The sequence below is a fragment of the Mauremys mutica genome, chromosome 10, assembly GCF_020497125.1.
Source record: "Mauremys mutica isolate MM-2020 ecotype Southern chromosome 10, ASM2049712v1, whole genome shotgun sequence".
Classification (NCBI taxonomy): Eukaryota; Metazoa; Chordata; order Testudines; family Geoemydidae; genus Mauremys; species Mauremys mutica.
The window spans coordinates 44484251-44499007 of NC_059081.1; the positions used below are offsets into that span (position 1 = coordinate 44484251).

General features: G+C 35.2%; 1 protein-coding gene across 4 annotated transcripts in view; it reads right to left on the minus strand.

Moving 5' to 3' along the window:
* Positions 1-2039: 2039 nt before the first annotated feature.
* CWC22 (CWC22 spliceosome associated protein homolog) overlaps positions 2040-14757 on the minus strand; it is a 47812-nt gene continuing 35094 nt past the window's right edge. For all 4 annotated transcript variants that reach the window (XM_045033060.1, XM_045033057.1, XM_045033058.1 and 1 more), the window contains exons 15-20: positions 11275-11352; positions 9837-9989; positions 9392-9519; positions 8360-8461; positions 8074-8270; positions 2040-2921 (exon numbers count right to left, since the gene is read on the minus strand). In XM_045033060.1, coding sequence (XP_044888995.1) covers positions 2326-2921; positions 8074-8270; positions 8360-8461; positions 9392-9519; positions 9837-9989; positions 11275-11352 — 1254 coding nt within the window. In that variant the 3' untranslated portion in view covers positions 2040-2325. The remainder of the gene's footprint in view (positions 2922-8073; positions 8271-8359; positions 8462-9391; positions 9520-9836; positions 9990-11274; positions 11353-14757) is intronic.

A 14757-nucleotide genomic window follows, 5' to 3' on the forward strand; every position in this document is an offset into this window, starting at 1 on the left:
AAAAGAAACTGGAACAAAATTGAAGCCAAAAGGTCTTCTTAAAAAAAATACATCTTTTGCGAGAGAGACTGTAAAATGTTCACATTTATGTTAAATAGCAATGAATTTCTCTTTTGCAAAAGTCATCTTTATTTCAGATACAGACTGTATGTAACCACAACCATAGCTAATGTTACTCTAGCAAATTATTTTGCCGATAGCAAAAAGTCAAAAAAAATTATAGCAATACCAGAATTTATGCTAGCACTTCTTGAAATATGCCAGAAATAGAGTTATTTAAAAAAAAAAGTGAATTTGTTTTATGTATTAACCTTTATTCAAGTGCCTTTTCAAGGCTCTACTAACTGATACACAGTATGTAAAAAAGAGTTTATAATGTGCATTTTAGCAGACCCTTAACATAGTGGAGTAAGCGTTATTGCAAAATTTGGAAAAATATGGTGTGGTAGTAAATAAGCTTGTTCAACACAACTATTATCAAGAAAAGGCCATTATGACTCAACAGCATACTGTGGAGAGTTGATGATGTAAAGAAAATTAATGGACAACCACCAACCGGAATTCTTCTGTCACAAGCATTCTTTCAGAATTAACCTTTTCAGTGGGATTCTTAGTTCAAGGCATTACAGGGAATAAAATAGAAAGTGTTGAGACTGAATACTGAAAAACGAAAGTTTTCAGATTCACAGCAATTTGCATTTTAGTTCATTCTGTAAAAAAGTTCAGGGAGAAAAGTCAGTCTTATATAGCAGTGACGGCAAGCTATAGAACTGACTCAATAGTTACTTTTGTAAAAATCTCCCATTGTATATACCTACACTATTTCTTTATACACCTTATATCAAAGGGACCCTCTGTTTCTTTAGGTATTACTCATTACCCAGCCATATTCATCAGGTTATTTTGATTTCTCAGGTGACTAATAATATATATAACTAGTTTATATATATATATATATATATATATATATATATATATATATATATATACATACACACACACACACAACTGCCTCAGCTATTTTGGGTCTGTCAGATTTATACTAACTGTTTCTACAACTACTTTTTCTGGTCTGGTATAACATTTTGTGAACTTAATTATTCTCCTGTTGGCACTTCTGGAAGGAATTTTGGAGCATCTTCTGTACCATAGCCCACTTCTTCACATAGTCCCGTGCCTACTGAGTAAGGTCCTGCTAAGGCATGGCAGTTATAGTGACAGAGATCAGAGCTGTATGACCTTCAATCAAACTCACTGGTTGAAAAAAATAATTGGGTGGGGGATATCTTTATAAGCAAGCTAAGACAGGCTGGTCCAAGAAACTAAAATCTTCCAGAAGTAAAAAGATTAAAAAGTAATATAACAACAAGTTTCTAAAACTTCAAACTGTGATGTTTACAGGTGCAATTTTTTTTGTGTCTTAAGGGAAAAAAACAATAATTTATATTATATCAGATTACTCAGAGGTCTGTGCTCACATCTGCCTCCAAGTTTAACTGAGAATCTAAACTGAAGAACATGCTCTAAAGGTCTCTACTGTTGGTTGTGTACTTATACAGTCTGCACTGTCTGTGCTGATATGTTTATAAAAAGACTGAAGAAAAAAGATTTTCACTTAACACTAATCTGAACCTTACGTCTTAGGTTTGAAGTTCACTGAGAAGACGCATCACAGAAATAGGAAGACATTACTCATAGTTCCAGTTGAGATTTTAAACTGTACTCATAGCATAACATTTTACAATATTTCTGCTCAGCTTTTTGAAAGTGTTATGTTTTTATACCGAATGGTGACCTGCAAATACTTGAGACTCCTTAATTTGTTTTGTGTGTTTTCATCTTAAGAGCATAAACTATGCAGGGTGTCCTTATGTTATATATATAAAGGAATATGAAATTTCTCACCTCTGTACAATAATCTGACTGCTCTGCTTGTCAACTACTAAACAAAACTAAAAAGTAGCATTTTCAGATACTATAACTCAAACACAATATTTACGAAACATCTGAAGTTAAGTTGATAAAAACATTCATTTCAGTGAGATCTCAACAATTTTATTCACAAAATATAAGCAAGCTTCTGTTTTTCTTTCTCTCAAATGAAAATCGTCTTCGAAAGAAGAAATTTAACAGAAGGGTTCTTCACATACAGTGATTATAAAAGATTCAGTACTGAAAACCTTAAGAAGGCCAATGAACCTTACAAATACAAACTTGCACTTTGTACAAAAGCTCCTTTTTTAAAAGAAAGTTCAGTAATAGAGTTAAAAATACACAGTTTTAGCTGCACAGAAAAGCATTTATTTCAAACTCAGTGGCACAGTGTTATTTTCGCCTACGTGGAGAATTCTCCCTTCGTCTGTCCTCATTTTTCCTGGATTCTCTACATTGGTCAGAATATCTGCTATATTTCTCTGGGCCTTTCTCTGCACCATTCCGATATCGATTCTCCTGCTCCTCTTCCTCTCTGGGACTTGAATTAATACGGTTTCTTTCTCTAGATTTTGACCTCTCTTTTCTCCTACTGTGATGTACACTGTCTTTAGTGCAGTGTTTGTCCTTTTCATTATCAGAAAAAGAAGTTCTTCTGTCTGCTTTCTTCTTTTTGGAATTACCGTGTTTATTTTCTAAATCTGTATTTCTTTCATGATACCTGTCCTTTCCACTCCGGTAACTGTTCCTGTCAGCGGCATCATCTCTGTCATAGGGATATTTAGATAGATCATCTCTCCTATTTGGATCTCTCAAATTTCTGTCAGCATTTCTTTCTGAATTTCTCTCAACGTCATATCTATCTTCCTGCTGTCTCCTTTCTATTTTCTTTTCAAGTAGTTTCTTTTTACTCCCTTGTTTTTTCCTGGCAACTTTATCCCGTGCTTTATTTTTCTTTTGCATCTTCTTCCTTTTTACTTTAGCAGCATCTGAAAGTACAGCATACATGAGAGTTAACCGTTTTGTAATTTATTCAGTTCATTAATTATGCAGAATTAAAATGTTATATTTATATAGAAAGTTTTGGGAGAAATGTTTTGCCAAAATTTTATATTCTTAAATGCTTATCTTGCCACAGGGTTCAAAATAATGAGCTTAGAGTTTTGTATTTCTTTCCCTCGTGAGTCTCTCCAAAACGTGGGAAAATCTACCCATGCTCTATTAATTGAAGAGAAATGACTTATTTTTAAATGGCAGTCTAACACAGGTATTTTGTTTAAAAAAAAAATAAAAAAATTCTCTAAAGGAAATCTAAGGAAAAAGAAATTTGGTAAACTAGCTATCACTCCCAAGATTTCCCCATATTTTATTCCTCATTTTCTAGGTTTTGTTGCTGGCATATACGTCCAGTTGTTTTATTAATACAAAAACAACAACTTCATTTAGTGACAATAAGGTTGCATGTGGACACACTGTATCCACCCACAATTTTAAAAGCTTGGAAATAAAGGGAGTCTTCTGCATTCCTTCCCATTTTATATTGCCTAAGTGCTGTCAATACTACACTCCATCCAACAGAAGGCTTCCACTTGCATCTCCAACAGATAACAAAAATAAACACATATTCCAACTTCATGAAATCTTCACTCTAAACATAACCTTACAAGAAACCTCAGCATTGTTAAGGCAAAGTAACTTCCCAAATACAGGAAATTCAGATCTGCCTATCTGTTGATTCAAGAATTATAAGTGTCACCATTAGTTTCCCTTAGCATCATATTTCTCTTATTTTAAGTTTATGAGTGTGATGGGAATGTTCTGATGAAACCTTACCAATCATTAAACAAAATTATTGTGTGCATTAAATGGCTAAGGAACATAGGAGAAGCAAGAGTATGGAGTTATAGCCAAAACTGTGCAGATGTGGCTGCCACCCACAGAGAGGATAAAAGCCTTGATGACATTCTCCTTCACCTCCCTTGCATTTCTGGAACTGACAGATCTGAGTTCCATCCCTGTTGGGGACCCTACTGTGCCCATACGTACAGCATGTGGATTTATTACAACGGTTAGAGCAATGCAAGCTGTCAGGGTGACTGGAGAGAGCAGGACCATCGCACAGGTCCTCAGGTTCATACACGGAGTCAGTGGCAGAGACAGATATAGAATACAGGAATCCTGACTCCCAGCTCACTATTCTAACATGCTAGATCACACTTCCTACCCAAAACTGGGAAGAGAACTCAGGAGTAGTCCCAAACTCCCTATCCTTAATTAGATCATCCATCTTCCATAAGCATACTCCTCCCACAAAAGTCTCTCAGTCCAAAAGGGGCTGAGGTCCCTGCAGTTGTCTGCTCAAGTTATCCTGAGGGAAAGAGAAGGATATTGGAGAAAGTCATGACAGAGCTATGGGATAGTACTGCAGCAACATGAGAGATACTCCGAGACCCATTTCCACGATGTAACAGTGGTTGCAGCTGGTGAGCAACAGCACCTTGGCATAGGCTACAGCCACCAAATGACCGTAGGCACCAGCTTCAGCCTACCACAGAGAATGACCAGTCCCAGAAGCTTTTCCAGTGATTCCCCCAGCCCCTGCTCCTCCTCCATGCACAAGATAGGGCAAGTTCATCAGACTCTCACTTTCATGCAGAAAATCTTAAGTGACCTCATATGCTCTTGTATTAACAGTTCAGCTCCCCTGCATATATTATTCTGTTATTCTTCATTTACATTGCTGAGGCTTTGCATCAGAGTGAGAGTTTGAAGAAGTGAGGATATAGCACTTTTAGTATCTGTTACAGAAGAAAGTAAAAACCTTATAGAGTGCTTGAAGTGTGTTATTGACAGCACCAACTTGAGGGTGGCAAGGAACGCTGGAGACTTCCCCCTTATTTTCATGCTTTTAAGATTTTGGGTGAGGTATGTCCTGTGCAATCTTAACAGTCACTAAGCAGTTTTTATTTGTGCTATTACTACTTAAGGACAGCAAAGACAATACAGCTAAAAAAGTAAATTATGTTGCTAACTTAGAAGGGGTAGTTTTTTTCCTCTGCATGCCACCCAAAAAATAGGTATCCAGGTTCTACATTTACCTCACAGAGAAGCTAAGCTTTAAATAACATCTAGATTTCCAAACAGACTACTGTCTATCTCCATTGTGAAACAAGTTTTATTTTCCCAACCTACTAATATTTGTCAATACAGAACCTATTTAGTATTCAATTAAGGTAACCAGATAGCAAGTGTGAAAGATCAGGACGGGGGTGAGGAGGTAATAGGAGCCCATATTAAAAAAAGCCCCAAATATCGGGACTGTCCCTATAAAAATCGGGACATCTGGTCACCCTATATTCAATGGAATGAACAGACGTGGTAGATGTTTCCAAAATCATGGATAGTGTCATTATGATGCTTGGTCACTAAAAGAAGGGCTTAAAGGATGAGCTGCAAATAAAATACAAACATTACATCAACAATATGTACTGAACATCCCCTAGAGTAAAAATCACCACAAGGAACACAAACCACCTTCATTTCTTTTTACTCTAAGCATTGCGATGTCACACTGGCCAGCTCTATCTCTGCTTAATTGCCTTTTGAAAGCATCCCAACTACCAAGGAGACAATAATACATTTTATTTTAGATCATATAACTGAATTTTACAGCAGCTGCCTAACCTCTGATGTGGTGAGAGTGTTTGCTGGTGCTTCTCTGATGACATGTTTAAAACCAGCCCATAGGGAGTCACTTAAGTCGGATTTTACAATATGTTGGGGTTTTTTTAATACATTTTCTTTTTCATTATTATAGCTCTATTGGAATGTAAAAAATAAGAGACTTTGTAAAGTAGTTTAATGGATAAAAAAACTAACTTATTTGACTATGAACAAGCTTAGTGCTCCAACAGACAACATGGAGTCACAGCTGAGCTGGCAGGGGAGACATTGGGACACACAGTAAAAGACAAGTTCAGTATTTGTTATGTGTGCAGTGCCTTCTTTCTCTGTTCCCTTTCAATGTTCAGAACAAATTTTTCTTTTAAAGTTCACCCTGGAAATTTACCTGAAGACCAAGAACACCCTTTCCAGAATAAATGTTTTTAAATCTGGTTCACTTCCTTTCTGTTCTAAGAAACATGGAATTTCTTTAATTCCTGGCCCATATCCCATTATATATGCACAGAGCTTCCATCAGCACAGGAATCACAAATTCTTAGATTGTTCCTTAGCAAGAAATTTTCGCCTAGCAACATTTATGTGCCAGGTTTAATTGCTAGACCAGTACTACACTGGTAAGAGAGTTGACAATACATTCCTCTGGGAAATGCTTTTCAGAATACTACTAGGAAGTCCTCATTATAATCTATGGAAAGATGCAAAAATGTGAAGAACCTGAGTTACAACCAACAATTAGCCTTTGCTTTCTAGCAAAACTATGACGTTTAAACCACTAGGGAATACACAGTTACAAAAAAGAAATCCGATTATCTCTCAGAATTATTAGTTAACTCTGTATTTAATTATTTTTGCCACATTCCTGCTTCTAGTGTACATAATCAAAGAATACTGCAGAGATTATCAAAATGCACACATTTATCTGTTTCTGAATGGAAAAAGGACAAAATAGTACAAGTGTGTGTCCTTTTACAAAAAAGCATGCTCACATTGACAGACTGCAGAATCAGTTGTTTTTTCACTAAGGACTTACCTCTCTGGTTCCTATCAAGCAGCTCAGCCAAGCTGCAGCTGTCTATGCAGAAGCCATCTGGCTCTTTGCTGAACTTACGCCTCTCTGACCTGGTTAAACTGTGCCCTCCACTAGTGCTTTGTCGTCATTAATGCAATAGCTTTATAGTGATACACAATCAATTCAGACTTTGTAAAGTAAGCTTGCAACAGAAAACAAAAATGCATTTCTAATACATGTGTAATTCATACTGCTTATATACTTGTTTTATTAGTATTTTTGCTACTAAAATCATAATAAATCAAATTAAACTTTGAATCAGCAAGCTTCCTAACTACAGAAGTTCATGCTGTGCTATCATCTGCTCTCCCACCACACTATATAAGACTAAATGCTCTAAATTAGAATAGCAGATATATTTTAGCTTAACAATGTTTATTATACTTGTCAAAAAGCAGATTTTACATCAGCAAGATGATCTTATTAAAAATACTAATTATAATACATGAAATTCTTGCATAAATTGTCAGCCAAAGTTTCATCTTTCTTTGAGAATTCTCAAGGGACAGGAGCCTTGGTTATTATAACAGCGCACCATACTGCTTCTGAGCAATAGGAATGGGAAGTGGATTCAGAAACCCAGACCCTGCATAAGAAGCTAAATGAATTGCAGAGAACTGAGCAATCCCTTGTTTGACACATGAAACAGCACAACTGTGGTTACAGGGAAGAAAGAAAGAAAAAAGGATTGGAATCCAATGGACAGAGCCATGAGACAGGCCTGTACTAAAATAATAATAATAAAAAAATCAGGTGTGTTAACCTTTACAGTTCACTGATAATCCTACCAAATAGACACTGATGCTTGGCCATTATTTATAAACAAGTATCAGGAAGTCTTAGATTAAATTTGAATATTAACTTCATGCAATGGACATATCAGTTTAAGGAAACAGCACACAATACAATACGTTCCTCAAAAACACATTTTTCACTCTCTGGAAACAGACTCTCAACAGTTATAACTTCTATAATTAAAATTACTATGGATTTAAAAAACAACGAGGAGTCCTTGTGGCACCTTAGAGACTAACCAATTTATTTGGGCATAAGCTTTCATGGGCTAAAACCCACTTCATCAGGTTTTAGCCCACAAAATCTTATGCCCAAATAAATTGGTTAGTCTCTAAGGTGCCACAAGGACTTCTTGTTGTTTTGGCTAATACAGACTATCAGGCCTCCCCTCTGAAACCTGTCACCTTGTATGGACTGAAAGCAATTTCTTTTCTAAGATTTCCAGAATTTTATCAAAATTACGGATAGGAATTTTTAAAGTGCAGATTTAGCAATAAATAATTAAATATCAACTATAGCTGTTTCCTTGTGGTAAGTATATCAGTGCACACAGTAAAGAGAGAATGAGCTAAAGGAGAGATGTTGTTTAATACCTGAGTCACTGCTATGGCCACTGCTAGAAGAGGAGTCACTGCCACTAGATGATCCCGAGCTACTATTACTGCTGTCAGAATTGGAATCAGAGGAGTCAGACTCTGAGGAAGATGATGAGCTATCTGATGACTCAACATCTTGTTTCTGTGTCATGATCATCTTTGGTGCATTTTTCAGATGTTCCCGTAATTCATCCCTAATTAGCAACAAAAAACAAATCTCAATCCTTAAACAGAAAGTCAAACAATGTCAAATCAGGATTAAGACCAAAAAAAGATTTCTTACGTTAGTCCTCCAAGACCAATGGAAGTGAAAAAATTGATGGCAAATCGAGTGTTTCTTGGGTTGTCCCGAGGCAATAATCCTTCAAAAAAAGGTTGCAATGTTCTGATAAAAACAAAACATTGAAGTTAAGCCTCATGCAGCAGACTATTCTTAATTTCTACATGCATTTGTTGAAAAATACATCATAGGAATCCCACAGGACAAAAACAGTCTTTGTTCATGCATTGCTTTTTGTGGACACTGCAATGGATGAAAAAGCAATGCTTTTGTGGGTCCAGCAAAGTAAGTGTTCCTTTAGCAGAATTTTAAATTTCTTCATAAGCCTTGGTGGTTTTATAAAAAGAGATGGCCTTTCCCTGTCAGATTATGACAACTTTAAGATTCTGATTCTGTAGCAGCTCTCCATGTAGAAATTCCATTGAATTGGGTCCTAAAGTAGGTCAAAGTTTGGGCTTCAATGAGTTTTGAGTGCCTGTTTCATTTACCATCATACAGGAGCATAGCTCCTGAAAAGGAGTAAGCCTTAGATCCTCAAGAAATAACCTGACCAATTGGAAGGATCCTCACTGTTGTGTAAGTACTGGAACACACACACACGAGAATGTTTTACTTTTGTTGTGCTTAAAATTAAGCAATTAATCTTATAAAAATACAAAGTTAATATTTCAGGCTCTGCAAAAAAAAAAAAAAAAAAAAGACTATTCTGCCCCACACCCTTCAGGAATGATGCTAATGTATACAAATACATGTCCTTCAGCTCGGAAAGTTACTATTCACATTGAAATAGCAGTGGAACAAAACCAAGAAGATATAGGCCCTGATTCTGCAACTATTTATGCATGTTTAACTTTGACTAGTCACAGCACGTACATCGACATCAATGTGCACACACTTGTCTTTACAGAATTGGGGCCATAATTTGTTTTGTATTTTCATTTAGTAAACTTTCACTTGCAAATGGAGAGTCTGTATGTATTTTTACAGGGTGAAAGCATTCAAAGGACAACGCTAAAGAGTAAAAATTCAACTTACTCATCCTTTAATCTTGCATTAAGATTAGGAAGTCCCATATATTCACTAAGTTCCTGGAAGAATATTTTGACAAAAATTCTACTTGACGATGTAGTAGTTTCTTCACTCAATATTATACATTCAAGGACCTGAAAATGTTAAGAAAAAACACAGGTTAAATACATACACCCGGTTCTATTTTTATTTTTAGAAGCTCAAGCTCATCCTTTGGCCCATACATAAAATAGCATCTTTCATCCCAACACTATAGCAATATAGTTCATAAGAAAAGTAATTAAAATAACATTTTGCCTTTTTTTTTAAATCAGACAGTCTTAGTAGGCTTTAAAAAACTAGACTTAAAAAGGTATCCCTGACACAAAGCATGATATATTGTAATTTATTTCTGAGCACCACAGACAAACTATTGAAGAAAGAAGCTAGGACAAAGCCCTTTTCTACTTACACTCCAGGGAAGTGAATCTGTGTACAGAAGATGAGCAAACATCTTGGCTACATTTCTCAATTTGTTTGTTTCCAAACGGTGGATAGTATCATACTGTTCTTTGAAAATAGCTTCAAAGGATTCCATGTATTCTTTTTTTAACATGCAGAAACGCTGAAATAACCAGATTAAATAGAACATTAAACAAAAATACACTTAGAACTAAACATTTTATACAAGTCTTTCCTTTTAAAAGGAAAGAAAAAAATACCTTTAAATGGAATATTTATTACCTCCAGCAGTTTCTCAGAGGAAACTAATCTTGCATTATGAAACAATAATTACCAAATCTGACATGTTACTAGATAAGGTAATTTCTTCTACCTTGCAACATGTGGTTTCTAATAGTCTCACCTGGTGGGACCCCTTAATACAATACCACAGGCCATAATATTTTTAATTGCATCATTGCAAGTTTATTTGAAACTAGAGAAATAGAAGGGAGCACAGTTATTGTCAAGACATTTCAGGCAGAAACAGCAATTCAAATTAATAAAAAGAACACACTTGGTTCCATAATAATCCTGAACGTTGAAATATTTTTCAATGGCAATCTGTAATAAAGTACTGTAAATTTCAACATCCAGGATTATTATGGAACCAAGTGCTTTCTTATAACCAGTTACTTGCAAATTATAAGGTAATTGTTAGTACTAGGTGACTAATAGGAAAAGGAAATATGGTCCTTTGTGCACAGCTACATCAGCAGTAACATCTTCTGAAATCTGATAGTCTAGAAATTAATGAAACTTATGTATTGTAAGTAACCTTGTAAGGACATCAAAAGTTTTACTTATGTAATCTTTATTAGAGTCAGCTATACTGAGATTACAGGTGGAGTAAAAGAAAAACGGCTACTTAAGTAATTGTAACAAAAGTTATAACCAATTTTACATACACACAGACATGAAGAAAAAAACCCTGATTTGTTTCTTTTAGTGACAGAGTGGTGCAGGAATGAGCAAAGTCATCCTAATTTGCTAAATTAGCTAACTAAACAACCTTAATGAAGTGGAGAAACAACGGAGAACTCCAAAATACCATCTTTCCTGCTCCTGCAAGAAAATTATAACAAAACATAGTACTTTGCACTTATGTAGTGCCATTACTGTTACTGCTATGCATTGGCCACTGGACCATCCTTCTACAAGATAGGAACATTAAAGAAAAAACAGGGAAAAAGTGTGCTCCCATTCTGCATTTACTGTGAATGCTTATTATCATCTAATGGATAATCCAACTGCCTCAGCTGATATAACCAACTTCAGAACAAAAGAGCCACACGTAATTGACGTATTTATCATAAAATATCAGATGCTTATATGAAAACTTTTACTGCCATATTACACAAAGCGTATGTTTCTTGATGTAAAATTTGAAGTCTGAAAGTGGAACTCACCCCTGCCAGTAAACCAAAGAATTTCTCATATGTTCTTTGTTGAGCACAGCAGTCAAGGATCATGTTGCAGAGTTCTTTCTGTTTTAAGATAACACAAAAATTCCTCTACATAAATTCTCTGTAGTAGTAGAAATCAACTCCATAAATGCAAAAATATTAAAGAATGATTTTCGCATGGATGCCATCTTTGAAACAAGAACTTAATTTTTTTCTAAAGAAAGGTCGGAGGGGTCAATTTCAGTAGTTTTCTGTATTTTCACTATTTTGGAAGGTATTTGGGGCTTGGCTAGTAACTTTCTCTATCCAAACTTCTCCACCTGCCCAGATCTGTAGGGAAGTTATAATCCTGTAGTTTTACTAAAGAAATGTCATCACAAATTCAACATTACGATTTAACTGCAAGATTAAAAAGACAATGGGTTGTAAAAAGGGAAATCACTTTTAAAGCACTGATCCTTTTCTTATTGCATAAAGGTGTCATAGAAAGTGAGTTATAAAGCCAAGCATAAATGTGAAATTCCTTGAGTAAATGGCAGTTGAGAATGCTCTGTGGTCTCAAGATCAGAACGTAAGGTGTTGATTCTACAGAGAGATTTATGCATGTGCTTAACTTTACATTTGTGAGTAGTGACTTCTTTAGGACTACTCCTGTGCAAAGTTAAGCATGTGTGAATGGGTACATTTACCCTATAGAGACTACGCTGGCATAACCCCATAATGTAGATGCAGCCTAACTGACAAAAGGGTTTTTTCTGCCAGTGTTGGAAGACCACCTCCACAAACTACATTAGCTACACTGACAGAAGCCCTCTTCTGTTGATATAGCTACATCTGTGGGGGTGGGGGATGGAAGGGGAAAGGAAGCATTCATATCAGCAGAGCTATGTTAGTCAGGGGTGTGTTTTTTTTACACCCCCAATGCTGCTGCTATAACTTTCAAATATAGACCATCCCAAAATCTTCGCAGGATTGAGGCCTAAATTACTCTCACATTCATGTCTACTCTAAACCACAAATTTAATCCAAACAACGGCTAAAATTATTCCCTTCTTGTATTACAATTAAGGGACTGTAGAATAATTCAGATACCAAAGTTAAGTTTTAGTAAGGCCCAACAGGAACACAAAATAAAAACTAAAAAAACCCCCATCAATTAAAATAGGTTTGGGTGTTTTTGCTTTTTCTTTTGTTAAATTTCTTCTCAATGCCAAAAACCCAAATATAAGATCTGGGCTAGTTCATTAAAACTAAAAAGACACCACATAAATGCTGAAAAGTACATTTGTTTCTCTAATTCTTGTATGTTTAACTGTCAAAATATAGTATATGGCTTTTTTAAAAATGACACTACTTGACAGTCCCAGTTTAGATATTTTTATGCACCTTCTATTCTGCTATATAGAACTTTCTGTCATCATTGAAAGATGAAGGAATTCTTGAAGAATTTTACAAGTAAAATAATTTAGAAGAATAATTGATTAACAAGTGTAAGTTAAGTTACCTTACAGATAAAATCACTTTGAAACATGCAATTTTTTTTTTATCTGGACTACCCTCACCTCAAATCAGAAATTTCTTACATTTTAATTACTGTACACCAAGAAAAGCTATATCAAACTATAAGACTCAATCATGAATTTGCCACAAGCCCTAACAAGGGGAGCGCTCTGTTGCATTGCCCCTTGGAGCAGACCAGATCATGACTCTGAGACTAGGTCTATGCTAGAGAGCTTTCAGCTGCGCAGCTCTAAGATCTCTAGTACAGCTGCTCTATGGCGACGGGAGAGAGCTCTCCTGCCAACATAATTAGTCCCTCCCCAATGAGCAACAGTAGCTGTGTTGGTGGGAGAAGCTCTCCCGTAGACATAGTGCTGTCCACACCGGTGCGTATGTCAGCATAATTTATGTTGCGCTGACATAGGTGCCCCTGAACGACATAAATTATATCGACAGAAGTGGTAGTGTACACAGCTTGAGTCACAATCTGCTTTCCAGTTTCCAGCTCCACTGGGAAAGGTACACTTGTGCAGAAGTGAGATGGGGGAAATGGGGATATAGCTTCTTTCCTCTCTGCATTGCTATCTGGGTAGCTGACATACAGAGGTATGGGAGCACCTTACACCTCCTTACTCCCTTGCAGAATTGTGTAAACGGGTCCACAATCTGCCCCGCGGCAGCAGCTTAAAAACCATTTATAAAGAATAATTAATATTAAGACAACAGAAGCAAACATTTTCATATAAATGGATAGTACATTTAACAACACTGCACTTCATAAAATTTAGATAACATTATTTTATTTTCATTAACAAAACTAAAAAAAAATTATGATAGTAGTTCCCAAATACATTATGTTTTAAAATGCCAACTTTGTAGATTTTTGGAGATGTCTGATCTAAATGTTGTTATGAAGGATCTGTCTAGCTGTTTAGATCACATCATAGCATTTTAACAAGATGACTTGTCAGACTTGTTAAAACAAAAAAGATTGCACGCTAAAAGTTACAATTAATTAGACTGTCAGTCATACCTCTTTAGCAATTAGTTTAAATATATTTGTCTCTTTAGACTAATTAGAAATCTTAGAAAAAACGGAACACACGTTTATAGTTATTTCCTCAAAACTGAGACGTCAGAACAAAATTTTCCCCCAATCAATAGAGAATAAATATATTTAATATAACTACAATTAAAAAAGTCTAAACACATTTATACTTTAAATTTGGTAACTCCTATATTAAATCTGTTGTAATGTACTCCCATGCACTCCATTCCTTCTATCGTGAAATCCTAAAAGAAACATTTTTGCCCATTACACAGCTCAAATACACAAAACAAGCTAACAAAAATAATAAAATAAAAATAAAGACATCTATTCAGTGTTAAACAAATAACATTCGGCAAATACTGTACCAAAAAAGTTAACTTACAAATCTGTTTAAGGCCATTTTTTTCAATGTAGTCACATTGTGTTAGCTTGATATATTAAAATGCATATTAACTTTTTTATATTACACTCCTGTTTTACAGTAATGCTGTAATCAGTTTTCAAACAATAAAACAGGGCAAAGTGCTGATGCCATTGCTAATAAAGTCAGCACGACTTGCAAAACCAATTACTTTTTCCTCATATTAAATGCAATTACAACACTGATATCCCTTGAGGTTTACAGTAATTAAATATTTTAACATTTTAATTAAATATTACAATGATTTCTAGGAGACTATCTTGAATAACCACATGCATGAAAATAGATTTACCCACAAAGACATTCTTGCTAGTGTTATCAAAACAAGTTGAGGTTAGGTCTAGAGTAACTGTCTTCTAGATTAAAAATTAACAAACTTTGAAATGATTAAATTAATTTTTAGAGAGATGTGACAAGTTCACATAGCAATTTTAACTTCAATTATAGCTTTAAAGGTTACTTCACTAGTTTCTTTGCTCATAACACTTCTGATAATGCCTATGACACCAACAGC